The sequence below is a fragment of the Anguilla rostrata genome, chromosome 18 (assembly GCF_018555375.3).
Source record: "Anguilla rostrata isolate EN2019 chromosome 18, ASM1855537v3, whole genome shotgun sequence".
Classification (NCBI taxonomy): domain Eukaryota; kingdom Metazoa; phylum Chordata; class Actinopteri; order Anguilliformes; family Anguillidae; genus Anguilla; species Anguilla rostrata.
The window spans coordinates 28,439,822-28,456,105 of NC_057950.1; the positions used below are offsets into that span (position 1 = coordinate 28,439,822).

The 16,284-nt window shown below is 54.1% G+C and overlaps 1 protein-coding gene across 2 annotated transcripts in view; it reads right to left on the bottom strand.

The window, feature by feature from the left end:
• Positions 1 to 16,284, bottom strand: part of smap1 (small ArfGAP 1) — an 89,134-nt gene that overhangs the window by 10,022 nt on the left and 62,828 nt on the right. For both annotated transcript variants that reach the window (XM_064316995.1, XM_064316994.1), the window contains 2 exons: positions 12,616 to 12,700; positions 8,279 to 8,409 (listed from right to left, as the gene is read on the bottom strand). In XM_064316995.1, the coding sequence (XP_064173065.1) occupies positions 8,279 to 8,409; positions 12,616 to 12,700 (216 nt within the window). The remainder of the gene's footprint in view (positions 1 to 8,278; positions 8,410 to 12,615; positions 12,701 to 16,284) is intronic.

Sequence of the window (16,284 nt, forward strand, 5' to 3'; positions counted from 1 at the left end):
TTTACTGGAACTGGCCTGCGGGGTGGTGGGGGGGGGGGGGGGGGGGAGAGAAACACACGTGACATCCACGCTCACCTTTCAAAACTCCAGAACAGCTGGCTGCTCCGTTTGAGTTCGGGAGCCCACCTGTACTGCACCTTTCTAAACCAGGACGCAGCGGGACGCCAGGAAATGGGACAAAAAAAGTAAAAATAAAAAACAAAGCGAGCTGAGCTGCAAGACGGCGCAGGTGCGACCTCGTTCACACCGCTGGAGACAGAATGAGACTCTGATGAATCTGTGCAGGCAGTGACTGAGCTGCCTGCGGATGGAGCAGCGGCAGCGGGGTGGTGTAGCTGTCTGCGCTGCATCGCCGCACAGAGACGGACCCGGCCTAGCTGGTGCACGTGAAGGGACCACTATGAAGTGCCCCTCAGCGGGGGGGGGGGGGGGTGAGGTGTCATCGCTCCACATGAGAGGCCACTTCACCGCAGCCTCCGCACTTAACCTCATTACAGAGGCATGATGGGAAAGGGGAAGTCCAGGCGGAGTGGGGCTCCGGCTTGGCCTGTGCTCGGGGGTTTGATGGCGCATGAATAATGCAGGGAGCAGGGCGGGCTCTTAAAGATGTCTGCCCCACACCTCCCAGAGCAGGACGGGCTCTTAAAGATGTCTGCCCCACACGTCCCAGAGCGGGGCGGGCTCTTAAAGATGTCTGCCCCACACCTCCCAGAGCAGAGCAGGGCGGGCTCTTAAAGATGTCTGCCCCACACCTCCCAGAGCAGAGCAGGGCGGGGCGGGCTCTTAAAGATGTCTGCCGTGCCGCTGACAGTAGCTGCTTGCCGAGGATGGAGCAGACCTCCGGACGAGTCCGGCCTAATTCAGAGCCCATCCGGGCTCAAGGGCAAGGAGGTGAAAACCAATCAGACGAGAGACGAGGACACATTCGGAACAGCGGGGCGTGGCCGTAAATCTGTCAATAAAAGGGGCATCTCACCACACGACAACGCCGCCACGCAAAAACACCCTCCCGCGTCGCCGGCGTTTCAGTTTGGTTAAATTACGATTATTAAAATTATCCGGATAATTACTTTATTGGGAGCGTCTGGCAGGATTGTTTTTGTCTGATTCCGATCAGGCAAATGTGATTCCAGTGCTAGTTTGTACTTGGCAGGATTGTTTGTTTGCTGAACAGGTTACCCTACAGGGTTGGAGTCCTGATCTGTGTGGTCACTTCTGGCACTACGATCTTTACTTCACTCTAGTGTGTTTCTTTTGCACCTCCGCACCTTGAACTGATGCACTTGTTGTACGGCGCTCTGGATAAGAGCGTCTGCTAAATGCCTGTAATGTAATGTAATGTAGTGTGTGCCGGCTTTTTTGTGTCTGTGAAGCAAACTGAAATGAATGAGATTTTTTTTCTTAAAGAGAAGAAGGATGTGCAGGAGTATCGCGAGCTTCGTGTTCCGGAAGCTTGTGTTTTGGCGGGGCGGCCGCGCGCGGACAGATAGGGTAGTCAGCTGAGGGGATCGCACTGCCGTCACCATGGAGACGGGGGGGTCGGTGGGGCCGCCGTCCACCCTTCGGAGCGCCGCTCTTCCGAAGCCCCCGCCCCGCCAGCTCTCGTTCCGCTGCGACGCGGCTCTGATTGGCAGCTGGTGTTTAGGAATGCTGGAGCACGCCCACAGGGGTGCACTGAGCCCAGCAGAGCAACGGGAGACATCTCATACGGCCTGGCGAACTGTACAGCCCAAATACAGCAGCACTGCTTCACCGTACAGCCCAATACAGCAGCACTGCTTCACCATACAGCCCAATACAGCAGCACTGCTTCACCATACAGCCCAAATACAGCAGCACTGCTTCACCATACAGCCCAATACAGCAGCGCTGCTTCATCATACAGCGCAATACAGCAGCACTGCTTCACCATACAGCCCAATACAGCAGCGCTGCTTCACCATACAGCCCAATACAGCAGCACTGCTTCACCATACAGCCCAATACAGCAGCGCTGCTTCACCATACAGCCCAATACAGCAGCGCTGCTTCACCATACAGCCCAATACAGCAGCGCTGCCTCACCATACAGCAGCACTGTATCACCATACAGCCCAAATACAGCAGCACTGCTTCACCATACAGCAGCACTGCTTCACCATACAGCCCAATACAGCAGCACTGCTTCACCATACAGCCCAAATACAGCAGCACTGCTTCACCATACAGCGCAATACAGCAGCACTGCCTCACCATACAGCAGCACTGCATCACCATACAGCCCAAATACAGCAGCACTGCTTCACCATACAGCGCAATACAGCAGCACTGCTTCACCATACAGCGCAATACAGCAGCACTGCTTCACCATACAGCCCAATACAGCAGCGCTGCTTCACCATACAGCCCAATACAGCAGCGCTGCCTCACCATACAGCAGCACTGCATCACCATACAGCCCAAATACAGCAGCACTGCTTCACCGTACAGCCCAAATACAGCAGCACTGCTTCACCATACAGCGCAATACAGCAGCACTGCATCACCATACAGCAGCACTGCTTCACCATACAGCGCAATACAGCAGCACTGCCTCACCATACAGCAGCACTGCATCACCATACAGCCCAAATACAGCAGCACTGCTTCACCATACAGCCCAATACAGCAGCACTGCTTCACCATACAGCCCAATACAGCAGCACTGCTTCCAAAGCAGTTATTCTCCAAATAACGGCCAGCACTGCACTGCTCAAATATCACGTGATACGACTGAAGAAGATCCATTAGGTGAGAGGGGTGCATGAAGGGGGGGAGCAGGGGGGCAATCAGAACAAATAATGCATGAAGGAGGAAGGGGCGCAGGCAGTACCACGCTGCAGCAGCAAGGCACACGTGTTTGGGGAAATCCCCTTCACAAACACACGCAGGCACGCACACACAAACACACGCAGGCACACACACACACACACACACGCATGCACACACAAACACACACAAACACACGTAGGCACGCACACACAAACACACGCAGGCACGCACACACAAACACACGCATGCACACACATACACACACGCATGCACACACATACACACACACACGCACGCAGGCATGCACACACACGAACGCACGCAAGCAGGCACACATGCAAACACACACACACACTCACACACGCATGCACACACATACACAACACGCATGCATGTACACAAATCACATGTGCGCACGCACACACGCACGCACACACATCACACGCGCACACACACAAACCAAACTCGCACGCACACACACACACAAAAAGGCACATATAAACACAAGTCCAAATAAACGGATAACTTCAAGTACATGCTCGCACTGCACAGTGCTGATTACAGCCACGGTGACCCCTGACCTTTCCCCCAGTGACCCTTCCTGGACTCCATTGTGCCTGTGGTATCTCTGTGCTGCAGAGAGCTGCTGTTTCACCCCAGTCTGCAATAGAGCTTCAGACTATCTGCAGCCGCACGGGATCTCCTACTTTTACACACGGTCAGAAGAGCCCGATTCCCTGCCTTCCCAAGTGCGTGTGTGTGTGTGTGAGAGAGAGAGAGTGTGTGTGTGTGTGTGTGTGAGAGAGAGTGTGTGTGTGTGTGTGCATACGTGTGTGTATCTCAGTGGAGAATGTATAAATATGAATATGGAGTGAATTACCTATAGATCACTGGTTAGCCAAATCACATGAGCCTGATGAATCAAAAAAAGTCAATGGATATTCTCCTCCCATGTGCACACTTTACATATTTAATATATAGGGCATGCCCCCTTTCACAGACTCTGGAACCGCCCCCTTTCACAGACTCTGGGACCACCCCTTTCACAGACTCTGGGACCGCCCCCTTTCACAGACTGTGGGACCGCCCCTTCCACAGACTGTGGGACCGCCCCTTCCACAGACTGTGGGACCACCCCTTTCACAGACTCTGGGACCGCCCCTTCCACAGATTCTGGGACCGCCCCTTCCACAGACTGTGGGACCGCCCCTTTCACAGACTCTGGGACCGCCCCCTTTCACAGACTCTGGGACCGCCCCTTTCACAGACTCTGGGACCGCCCCCTTTCACAGACTCTGGGACCACCCCTTTCACAGACTCTGGGACCGCCCCCTTCCACAGACTGTGGGACCGCCCCTTCCACAGACTGTGGGACCGCCCCTTTCACAGACTCTGGGACCGCCCCCTTCCACAGACTGTGGGACCGCTCCCTTCCACAGACTCTGGGACCGCCCCCTTTCACAGACTCTGGGACCGCCCCCTTCCACAGACTCTGGGACCGCCCCCTTTCACAGACTCTGGGACCGCCCCCTTTCACAGACTCTGGGACCGCCCCCTTCCACAGACTCTGGGACCGCCCCCTTTCACAGACTCTGGGACCGCCCCCTTCCACAGACTCTGGGACCGCCCCCTTCCACAGACTCTGGGACCGCCCCCTTTCACAGACTCTGGGACCGCCCCTTCCACAGACTCTGGGACCGCCCCTTCCACAGACTCCAGGTCTGCCAAGAGGTTTATTTCAGGCGCATTTAAACGCTTTCACAAACGGATCCAGGACTGTAAATGGAACACAAAAGCCAGCTCCGACAGCAAAGACAGCTTAAGCTCTTCTGGAAATCTGCCTCGCAAGTCCTTTCAGGTCCTGTCGGCAAACTTTCTCAAACTGATGAAACATTTTGGGGAAGTTTCAATAATTCAGGCTGCCGTAAAGAATATAAACACACACCATGCCCTGAAATTAATATTTCAGTTACATTTTCAGCCTCCCTCTCTGTGGCCTTTCCGTGGTGTTACCGAACGCACTGGACCGAAAGGCGTAGGCCACAGGCCTGCCAGCAGATGCCTGTGCTGACGAGCTCCAGCCGACACCTGAACGCGAGAGCCTATTGGCTGAAGGACAAACTCTGGCTGGATGTGAGGAACAGGAGACCACGCCTACACGTGTCCCGCTGCCCCGCCCACCTACACAGCGCTGCTTCAACTCAGTGTGAAATTCGGATCAGCTCACAGACCGTGTGAACGCCGTCTATATACTCTGGGTTCAGAAACAGATCAGCTCACAGACCGTGTGAACGCCGTCTATATACTCTGGGTTCAGAAACAGATCAGCTCACAGACCGTGTGAACGCCGTCTATATACTCTGGGTTCAGAAACAGATCAGCTCACAGACCGTGTGAACGCCGTCTATATACTCTGGGTTCAGAAACAGATCAGCTCACAGACCGTGTGAACGCCGTCTATATACTCTGGGTTCAGAAACAGTTCAGGAAACGGCACGGCAACAACGCTGATTAAGCCCAGTTCCAGACTAAACACTTATTCCAGTGGAGATGATCAGGGAATTTCTCTTTCAGACTGAGTCCTTTTGGACTGGGTTCTTTTAGACTACACTCATTTAGACTGGGCTATTTTAGACAGGGCTCTATCAGACTGGGCTATTTTAGACTGAGTCCTTTTAGACTGGGTTCTTTTAGACAACACTCCTTAAGACTGGGCTCTTGTAGACTGGGATCTTTTAGACTGGGATCTTTTAGACTGGGATCTTTCAGACTGGGCTCTTTTAGACTGGGCTCTTTTAGACTGGGCTCTTTTAGACTGGGCTCTTTTAGACTGGGCTCTTTTAGACTGGGCTCTTGTAGACTGGGCTCTTTTAGACTGGGCTCTTGTAGGCTGGGCTCTTTTAGACTGGGCTCTTGTAGGCTGGGCTCTTGTAGACTGGGACTTGGCTCAATCCACATCTGGGAAACCGTACTTTTCAGTCTTATTTTGACTGAATAATCAATTTGGCCCCCTCATCCCTCTTTTTAGCCCATTTGGCATTTAATGACCTGTAAAAAAGCAGTGAGCTAAGAGGGAAGTCAGCTTTACGTTGCTGACGCATTCTACTGAGTCTATAAGGGTAACCGTTCATAAGCATACACGCTTGTACTCTACTGAAGACTCAAGTCGGTCCACCCTATCACAGGAGCGGGGGCAGGGACTAAATCCTGGTCCAGCCTATCACAAGAGAGGGGGCAGGGACTAAATCCTGGTCCAGCCTATCACAGGAGAGGGGGCAGGGACTAAATCCTGGTCCAGCCTATCACAAGAGAGGGGGCAGGGACTAAATCCCGGGCCCACCTATCACAGGAGAGGGGGCAGGGACTAAATCCTGGTCCAGCCTATCACAGGAGAGGGGGCAGGGACTAAATCCTGGTCCAACCTATCACAGGAGAGGGGGCAGGGACTAAATCCTGGTCCAACCTATCATATGAGAGGGGGCAGGGGCTAAATTCTGGTCCAACCTATCACAGGAGAGGGGGCAGGGGCTAAATCCTGGTCCAGCCTATCACAGGAGAGGGGGCAGGGACTAAACCCTGGTCCAGCCTATCACAGGAGCGGGGGCAGGGACTAAATCCTGGTCCAACCTATCACAGGAGCGGGGGCAGGGACTAAATCCTGGTCCAACCTATCACAGGAGAGGGGGCAGGGGCTAAATTCTGGTCCACCCTATCACAGGAGAGGGGGCAGGGACTAAATCCTGGTCCAGCCTATCACAGGAGCGGGGGCAGGGACTAAATCCTGGTCCAGCCTATCACAGGAGAGGGGGCAGGGACTAAATCCCGGGCCCACCTATCACAGGAGAGGGGGCAGGGACTAAATCCTGGTCCAACCTATCATAGGAGAGGGGGCAGGGACGAAATTCTGGTCCAGCCTATTACAGGAGTGGGGGCAGGGACTAAATCCTGGTCCAGCCTATCACAGGAGAGGGGGCAGGGACTAAATCCTGGTCCAACCTATCACAAGAGAGGGGGCAGGGACTAAATCCTGATCCAACCTATCACAGGAGCGGGGGCAGGGACTAAATCCTGATCCAACCTGTCACAAGAGAGGGGGCAGGGACTAAATCCTGATCCAACCTATCACAGGAGCAGGGGCAGGGACTAAATCCTGATCCAGCCTATCACAGGAGAGGGGGCAGGGACTAAATCCCGGGCCCACCTATCACAGGAGAGGGGACAGGGACTAAATCCTGATCCAACCTGTCACAAGAGAGGGAGCAGGGACTAAATCCTGATCCAACCTATCACAGGAGAGGGGGCAGGGACTAAATCCCAGGCCCACCTATCACAGGAGAGGGGGCAGGGACTAAATCCCAGGCCCACCTATCACAGGAGCAGGGGCAGGGACTAAATCCTGGTCCAGCCTATCACAGGGGTGGGGGCAGGAGGGGGGGGGGGGGGTTGTGCAAGGTAACAGGATGGGACCAGCGCACCCCCATCAAACACAAGCCCCTCCTCCAGCCCAAAGCATAGCACCTGGACGGCTGCAGCACGCTAATGCGCCAACATTATGCACCACGTATTCTTTAATCGCACACACCCCACAAATCAATCCTGTCAGCTGTAACTAGGAAGGTAAACAGACTGGGCTCTTGTAGACTGGGCACTCACACACAGGAAATTAAACAATTATGTCTCTCCCTCAGTGAATCCCTGTACATGTGTGTGCTTGTTTGTGTATGTGCGGGAGTGTGTGTGTGTGCGGGAGTGTGTGCGCTTGTATGGGTTACCTGAGAGAAGGGGTGGGATTACTGGAGGAGGGGCGGGGATACCTGAGAGAGGTGTGTGCTGAAGGAGGGGCGGGGTTAGTGGAGGAGGGGGGGTTACCTGAGAGAGGTGTGTGCAGGAGGAGGGGCGGGGTAACTGGAGGAGGGGCGGGGTTACCTGAGAGAGGTGTGTGCTGGAGGAGGGGCGGGGTTACCTGAGAGAGGTGTGTGCAGGAGGAGGGGCGGGGTTACCTGAGAGAGGTGTGTGCAGGAGGAGGGGCGGGGTTACCTGAGAGAGGTGTGTGCTGGAGGAGGGGCGGGGTTAGTGGAGGAGGGGCGGGGTTACCTGAGAGAGGTGTGTGCAGGAGGAGGGGCGGGGTTACCTGAGAGAGGTGTGTGCTGGAGGAGGGGCGGGGTTAGTGGAGGAGGGGCGGGGTTACCTGAGAGAGGTGTGTGCTGGAGGAGGGGAGGGGTTACCTGAGAGAGGTGTGTGCTGGAGGAGGGCGGGGTTAGTGGAGGAGGGGCGGGGTTACCTGAGAGAGGTGTGTGCTGGAGGAGGGGAGGGGTAACTGGAGGAGGGGCGGGGTTACCTGAGAGAGGTGTGTGCCGGAGGAGGGGAGGGGTTAGTGGAGGAGGGCGGGGTTACCTGAGAGAGGTGTGTGCTGGAGGAGGGGCGGGGTTACCTGAGAGAGGTGTGTGCTGGAGGAGGGGCGGGGTTAGTGGAGGAGGGGCGGGGTTACCTGAGAGATGTGTGTGCTGGAGGAGGGGAGGGGGTTGGACACCATGGGGCCGAAGATGTCCAGCTCATCGGTCAGAGGGGCGGAGCTAACAGAGCTGCTCCCGCTGTTGGCAGAGCCTGCTGCCGGGGCATCTGGGAGAGAGAGAGAGAGAGTGACAGAGAGAGAGAGAGAAAGAGGAGAGAGAGGAGAGGAGAGAAGGACGACACATTTAGCAGGGTCTCTTTGAAAAACAGAACAAAAAAAACAATCTGATTTTGTCAGTTGCCGAAGATTAATGACATGTTTTTTGAATGAAGGAGACAGTCACATTAGCCGAGCTGCTATGGGAGATGGTGTGGGAGAGAGATAGAGGATAGAGAGGGAGAAGGGGAGAGAAAGAGGGGGAGAGGGAGAGAGAGGAGGGGGGAGAGGGGGAGAGGGAGAGAGAGGAGGGGGGAGAGGGGAGTGGGAGAGAGAGCAGTGGGGAGAGACACACGGGGGAGATAGGATGGTTTAGCAGATGGGATAGACAGATGGACATGCCATGCAGACGCTAGCACGCACGCAAGCATGATATATATACACATACAGCAAATACATACATATATATATATACGCACATAAACACATATACATGCACATACATACATACACACATACACATACATATATATACAGATATACACATACATACACATAAACAGGTATAATTACATATTAATTTTTATAACACTAACATGCTAATAACATAATAATAATAACAGCCAACATGTGTTGATTCTAAGCATGTGATTGTGTTTGTGTGTCTGTGCGTGACGTCTGTGTGTGTGTCTGTAAACTGTAGTATTGTGTGATGATGTTTGTTTTGTCACTCACTGTGTCTCATTCAGACACATATTTTGCTGCAATATGTGCTGTTGGTCCCTCTCCCAAAACCATTGGCAGTTCGTTGCTCTCTTCAAGATTGAGGAAGTTGGGGATACGTTTTTTAAATTTCTTGAAATATTGTTCCCTAATATCGTCATATTATTGGCATTTTAGAAGGAAGTGCACCCTCCCTCTCCCTCCCTCCCTCTCTCCCTCTTACCCCCCTCCCTCTCTCTCCCCCCTCCCCCCCCCCCTCTCGGGGAAGTGAGAGACTTGCTCTAGAAAGCAGAGCAGAGTGAAGGTGTCGTGATTAATCCGTGCCGGATCCCCGTGCTGCAGACGGCCATGAGCTCCAGCCGGTTATGAGACGGAGCATGTGCGGTTATGAGACGGAGCGTGTCAGAAGCGTGTGCGGTTATGAGACGGAGCGTGTGCGGTTATGAGACGGAGCGTGTGCGGTTATGAGACGGAGCGTGTGCGGTTATGAGACGGAGCGTGTGCGGTTATGAGACGGAGCGTGTGCGGTTATGAGACGGAGCGTGTGGTTATGAGACGGAGTGTGTGCGGTTATGAGACGGAGCGTGTGTCAGAAGCGTGTGCGGTTATGAGACGGAGCGTGTGCGGTTATGAGACGGAGCGTGTGCGGTTATGAGACGGAGCGTGTGTCAGAAGCGTGTGCGGTAATCAGACGGAGCGTGTGTCAGGAGCGTGTGCGGTTATGAGACGGAGCGTGTGTCAGAAGCGTGTGCGGTTATGAGACGGAGTGTGTGCGGTTATGAGACGGAGCGTGTGTCAGAAGCGTGTGCGGTTATGAGACGGAGCGTGTGTGGTTATGAGACGGAGCGTGTGGTTATGAGACGGAGCGTGTGTCAGAAGCGTGTGCGGTTATGAGACGGAGCGTGTCAGAAGCGTGTGCGGTTATGAGACGGAGCGTGTCAGAAGCGTGTGCGGTTATGAGACGGAGCGTGTCAGAAGCGTGTGCGGTTATGAGACGGAGCGTGTCAGAAGCGTGTGCGGTTATGAGGACGGAGTGTGTGCGGTTATGAGACGGAGTGTGTGCGGTTATGAGACGGAGCGTGTGCGGTTATGAGACGGAGTGTGTGGTTATGAGACGGAGTGTGTGCGGTTATGAGACGGAGCGTGTGCGGTTATGAGACGGAGCGTGTGTCAGAAGCGTGTGCGGTTATGAGACGGAGCGTGTGTCAGAAGCGTGTGCGGTTATGAGACGGAGTGTGTGTCAGAAGCGTGTGCGGTTATGAGACGGAGCGTGTGTGGTTATGAGACGGAGCGTGTGGTTATGAGACGGAGCGTGTGCGGTTATGAGACGGAGCGTGTGCGGTTATGAGACGGAGCGTGTGTCAGAAGCGTGTGCGGTTATGAGACGGAGTGTGTGCGGTTATGAGACGGAGCGTGTGGTTATGAGACGGAGCGTGTGTCAGAAGCGTGTGCGGTTATGAGACGGAGCGTGTGTCAGAAGCGTGTGCGGTTATGAGACAGAGCGTGTGTCAGAAGCGTGTGCGGTTATGAGACGGAGCGTGTGTCAGAAGCGTGTGCGGTTATGAGATGGAGCGTGTCAGAAGCGTGTGCGGTTATGAGACGGAGCGTGTGCGGTTATGAGACGGAGTGTGTGCGGTTATGAGACGGAGCGTGTGTGGTTATGAGATGGAGCGTGTCAGAAGCGTGTGGTTATGAGACGGAACGTGTGCGGTTATGAGACGGAGCGTGTGCGGTTATGAGACGGAGCGTGTGTCAGAAGCGTGTGGTTATGAGACGGAGCGTGTCAGAAGCGTGTGCGGTTATGAGACGGAGCGTGTGCGTTAGAACGAGGTGTGCGGTTATGAGACGGAGCGTGTCGGTAGAGACGGAGTGTGGCGGTTATGAGACGGAGCGTGTGCGGTTATGAGACGGAGCGTGTGCGGTAATGAGACGGAGCGTGTGTGGTTATGAGACGGAGCGTGTCAGAAGCGTGTGCGGTTATGAGACGGAGTGTGTGCGGTTATGAGACGGAGCGTGTGCGGTTATGAGACGGAGCGTGTGCGGTAATGAGACGGAGCGTGTGCGGTTATGAGACGGAGCGTGTGCGGCGGTGGTGTGGACCGCCTCTCCCAGCTGCAGCTCAGGCTCACACATTTAGCCGCGCTGCCGGGACGGAGAGAGCTCAGCCTCGCCACAGCCGCCCTCAGACTTCACCGGGCCGTTAATTAAGATTAAAAATGCAAAGCTTGTGTCTGTGCTTTGGGGAGAAAAACCCGCTCGGGTCTTTAAGAACACCCCCCTCCCCCCTCCCCACCCCCTCCCACCCCCCCCCTCAGCACTGCAGCAGCGCTGGACGTACAGCAGCAGAGCCAGAGCGACAGATTTTGGGGGGGGGGGGAGGGAGAGAGAGCGGCCCCATTTACACCCCCCCTTACAAACGGATCCCCGACGGAGCCCCTGGTAACTACGGCGATGTGGCGGAGCGGGAAGAGGCCGTTTCCCTAACCCATTCCATCCATACTAACCGCGGCGAAACGCATCAGCGAGACGCATGGCTCAATCTGAGCCCCATCGCTCCCACAGCACTGCATCACACCCCCAACAACTGCCCCCTCCCTCCCCGTCCCGCCCGGGAGATGAACTGTCCAAATAACACATGGGCTCTCCCCTCGCACAAATCCCCCCTCTCCCGAACGCTGTCGCCATCAAGAGAAAAAAAACCCATCCAGCCAGAGAAACGTACCCCCAGGCCTCAAATAATAATAATTAAAAAAAGAAAGAAGAAGAAGAAGAAGGAAAAAAAACTTAATTTTGAAAGAAGTAATGGTCCACTTCAGCCTTCCCACCGGCGGCTACTGGAGCCAAACAGATCAATGATGTAATGATTGGCTGGTTGAGAGGCGCACAGTAGCCCCCCCCCCCCCCTCTCCAGAACAGGGCGATTACAGCACTGTGGGACCGCGGGAGGCGGGGAACTGGAAAGGTCATTTTATAACACTTCTGTAACCGCACAGAATGAATTCTGCCTGACATATGGCTCGTCCGGGAGAGCGGCGTAACTGTGCACTCAAATACCCACAATTCCCAGGGAGGGCACACGCGCTAGGAGTGCTGTGAGACAGGAAGAAGGCAGCCAGCCAAGCCCAGGCCAGCTTATCGTTTTGTCTAGTTTAGAGGGCACCAGGCGCCGTGCACAGCCTGCTCCTGAACACCCTGTGCTCACGTTGCACACACGCTCATGGACCTCAACGTTAAAAGGGTTTTAAAAGAACAGTTCTTTACATCATTTTCTTGTTTACCAAGTGAATCTTCTAAAAGGTGATGGTCACAGTGTGCATATCCTGACACATTATCTTTAATATTGCAGGACTTTTAATACCTTGACCTGGTCCAGGATGAGCCGGAAGGTCACTAGCATGTCTTGGGCGCTAGTTATGCTCATTTAACCTGACTCCTGAAGCGCTAAGCCTTAATGCATTGATGGGATAATCTGCAATCTATGACTTTGGACTTACCCAGGCCTAATAAGTCGATGGCCGGCTCTGCAGTTTTCATGGGGCTGGAGTGGGGCTCCTGCTGGGGCTCGTCCCTCTTCTGATGCTGAAAGAAAGGAAGAGCACTCCGTTAGAGCCCTGACTGCGGTAGGACAGTGTGGAGAACAGGGCTGTCTCCTCTCCTCTCTGTTCCTCTCCTCCTCTCCACTCCCCTCTCCTCTCTGCCCCTCTCCTCCCTGCTCCTCCCCTCTCCTCTCCTCTCTCTCCTGTCCTCTCTGTTTCTCTACTCCCCTCTCTTCTATCCCCCTTTCCTGTCCTCTCCTCTCCACTCCACTCTGCTCCAAACTCTCAAATCAGTCTTTACCGCACTCAAAACTCTTTACCTACCCTTAAACTCAGTCTTTACCTCACCCTTAAACTCAGTCTTTACCTCACCCTTAAACTCAGTCTTTACCTCACCCTTAAACTCAGTCTTTACCTCACCCTTAAACTCAGTCTTTACTTCACTCTTAAACTCAGCTACTCTCCACTTACTACCAAACATAACCAAACCATTTTATACTGTATGAACTGCAACTCTCAAAACAGCTATTTAAAAACTGAGGAACGCAATGTTGCTTTAAGTGACTGATTTACTGATTCTGATTCTACGCTGGCTATCTGAGCTGTGAAGAGGCAGGTGAGAGACACAGCCTTACTCCAAACTGACCTCTTCAGGTCGATAGTCCCTGTGTGTCTGTGTCAATCAAAGGGGAAATGGGCCTGAAACTCCCACACAGAGAGCAGGAGCAGCCACACTTTCAGAGCCTGAAACTCCCACACAGAGAGCAGGAGCAGCCACACTATCAGTGCCTGAAACTCCCACACAGAGAGCAGGAGCAGCCACACTTTCAGAGCCTGAAACTCCCACACAGAGAGCAGGAGCAGCCACACTTTCAGAGCCTGAAACTCCCACACAGAGCAGGAGCAGCCACACTTTCAGAGCCTGAAACTCTCACACAGAGAGCAGGAGCAGCCACACTTTCAGAGCCTGAAACTCCCACACAGAGAGCAGGAGCAGCCACACTTTCAGAGCCTGAAACTCCCACACAGAGCAGGAGCAGCCACACTTTCAGAGCCTGAAACTCCCACACACAGAGAGCAGGAGCAGCCACACTTCAGAGCCTGAAACTCCCACACAGAGAGCAGGAGCAGCCACACTTTCAGAGCCTGAAACTCCCACACAGAGAGAAGGAGCAGCCACACTTTCAGAGCCTGAAACTCCCACACAAAGAGCAGGAACAGCCACACTTTCAGAGCCTGAAACTCCCACACAGAGAGCAGGAGCAGCCACACTTTCAGAGCCTGAAACTCCCACATAGAGCAGGAGCAGCCACACTTTCAGAGCCTGAAACTCCCACACACAGAGAGCAGGAGCAGCCACACTTTCAGAGCCTGAAACTCCCACATAGAGCAGGAGCAGCCACTTTCAGAGCCTGAAACTCCCACACAGAGAGCAGGAGCAGCCACACTTTCAGAGCCTGAAACTCCCACACAGAGAGCAGGAGCAGCCACACTTTCACTAGCGTCTTATCTCTACCTATCCTAGCTTTCTTCAACCACTGCCATTTGGCAAGGCTGTCATATCTGCATAAAAGAGCCCTACCCAGCACCTTACCCAGCACCTGCCTCATTAGCGGCCTGAAAGAGAATAATACAGATGTTTTTGTCTGGATCTGTCAGACGGACGACTAGAAACACCCAGATGAGACTGGGGGAGGGGGAGGGTAGAGAGAAGGAAGGAGGATGAAACACGCAAAAAAAGAAGAAACTAATACTGAAGACAATGAAGGAAAAGAAAAGCAAATTTCATGCAAGGACGTTTTCCTATCGCTATGCAGGGGTCAGGGAGCTGGTCCATAATAAGAACAAAAAATCAGTTGCTATCCGCTAAGGAAATTAACTACAGCCAGCATCAGAAGCAGAAGCGCTCCGTTAAAGAGCACTCAAATTTTCAGATAAAATTTAATGCAGGCTTTAATGCAGCAGGAAGTGCAGCACGCAGGCTTTAATGCAGCAGGAAGTGCAGCACGCAGGCTTTAATGCAGCAGGAAGTGCAGCACGCAGGCTTTAATGCAGCAGGAAGAGCAGCACGCAGGCTCTAATGCAGCAGGAAGTGCAGCACGCAGGCTTTAATGCAGCAGGAAGTGCAGCACGCAGGCTTTAATGCAGCAGGACGTGCAGCACGCAGGCTTTAATGCAGCAGGAGGTGCAGCACACAGGCTTTAATGCAGCAGGAGGTGCAGCACGCAGGCTTTAATGCAGCAGGAGGTGCAGCACGCAGGTTTTAATGCAGCAGGAGGTGCAGCACGCAGGCTTTAATGCAGCAGGAGGTGCAGCACGCAGGCTTCAATGCAGCAGGAGGTGCAGCACACAGGCTTTAATGCAGCAGGAGGTGCAGCACGCAGGCTTTAATGCAGCAGGAGGTGCAGCACGCAGGTTTTAATGCAGCAGGAGGTGCAGCACACAGGCTTTAATGCAGCAGGAGGTGCAGCACGCAGGCTTTAATGCAGCAGGAGGTGCAGCACGCAGGCTTCAATGCAGCAGGAGGTGCAGCACGCAGGCTTTAATGCAGCAGGAGGTGCAGCACACAGGCTCTAATGCAGCGGGAAGAGCAGCACACAGGCTTTAATGCAGCAGGAAGTGCAGCACACAGGCTTTAATGCAGCAGGAGGTGCAGCACGCAGGCTTTAATGCAGCAGGAGGTGCAGCACACAGGCTTTAATGCAGCAGGAAGTGCAGCACGCAGGTTTTAATGCAGCAGGAGGTGCAGCACGCAGGCTTTAATGCAGCAGGAAGTGCAGCACATATTGAAGACACGCACACTGCCCTGCGAATGAGCACATTTTGTGTGTATTTCTGAGAGTGTATTTGAAGAATACTGAGCACACCGCATGACACAAAGCAATCATCTCCATCGTCAGCACCGCAATCAACTTCAGGCCAACATCAGGACCGCCATCTTTTCAAGAGTCTTATCGGCCACACAGAACCCCAGCCTTCCACTGCTCTCATTCCTGCCTCACTCAAAGCTACAAACTCTGAGCATGTATCCACTTACTAACCCATTATTATTTTCCCCTACTGATACCGGTCATGGGATTAGTTTTATTGTAAACAACGCTCAAGGCTTTGCATATTGATTGAGCCTTTAGAATGCATCATGCGTCCTTGATATGTTCAAACGCGTTTAAATCTCAACGGTGTTTGCCGCTGTGCTCCGGCTAATCGCCCCGTGTGAATGTGAGAACAGAATGCAACGGAGAGCGCATTCATACCGTACGATCAGCTCACCATCGCTGGCCTTTTCCCATTCGCCCCTCGCACATACGAACCAGAACGCGTGCGGACGCCGGGGCTTGGAACAGCCAGGGGGACATACGGCCAGGGGGACGCGTCGCCAGGGAGATGTAGCGCGCGGACAGCGAGGGTGACTCAAGCCACACCCCGCTAAACGCCCTCAGCGGAACAGGGAGGGGCCGCCGAACACCCCGCCCCGCTTTTAAAACCGAACGGAGGGAGCGGCAGACTCCCGCAAACGCGGAACACCCGCGAGCAGAAACGGGCGCTCTCATTCCAACCGCCGCACGCTTTCATAACCAGGATTAAACCAGCGTTGTGTCCACGTGCCGTTTCATTCAGGACTCGCAC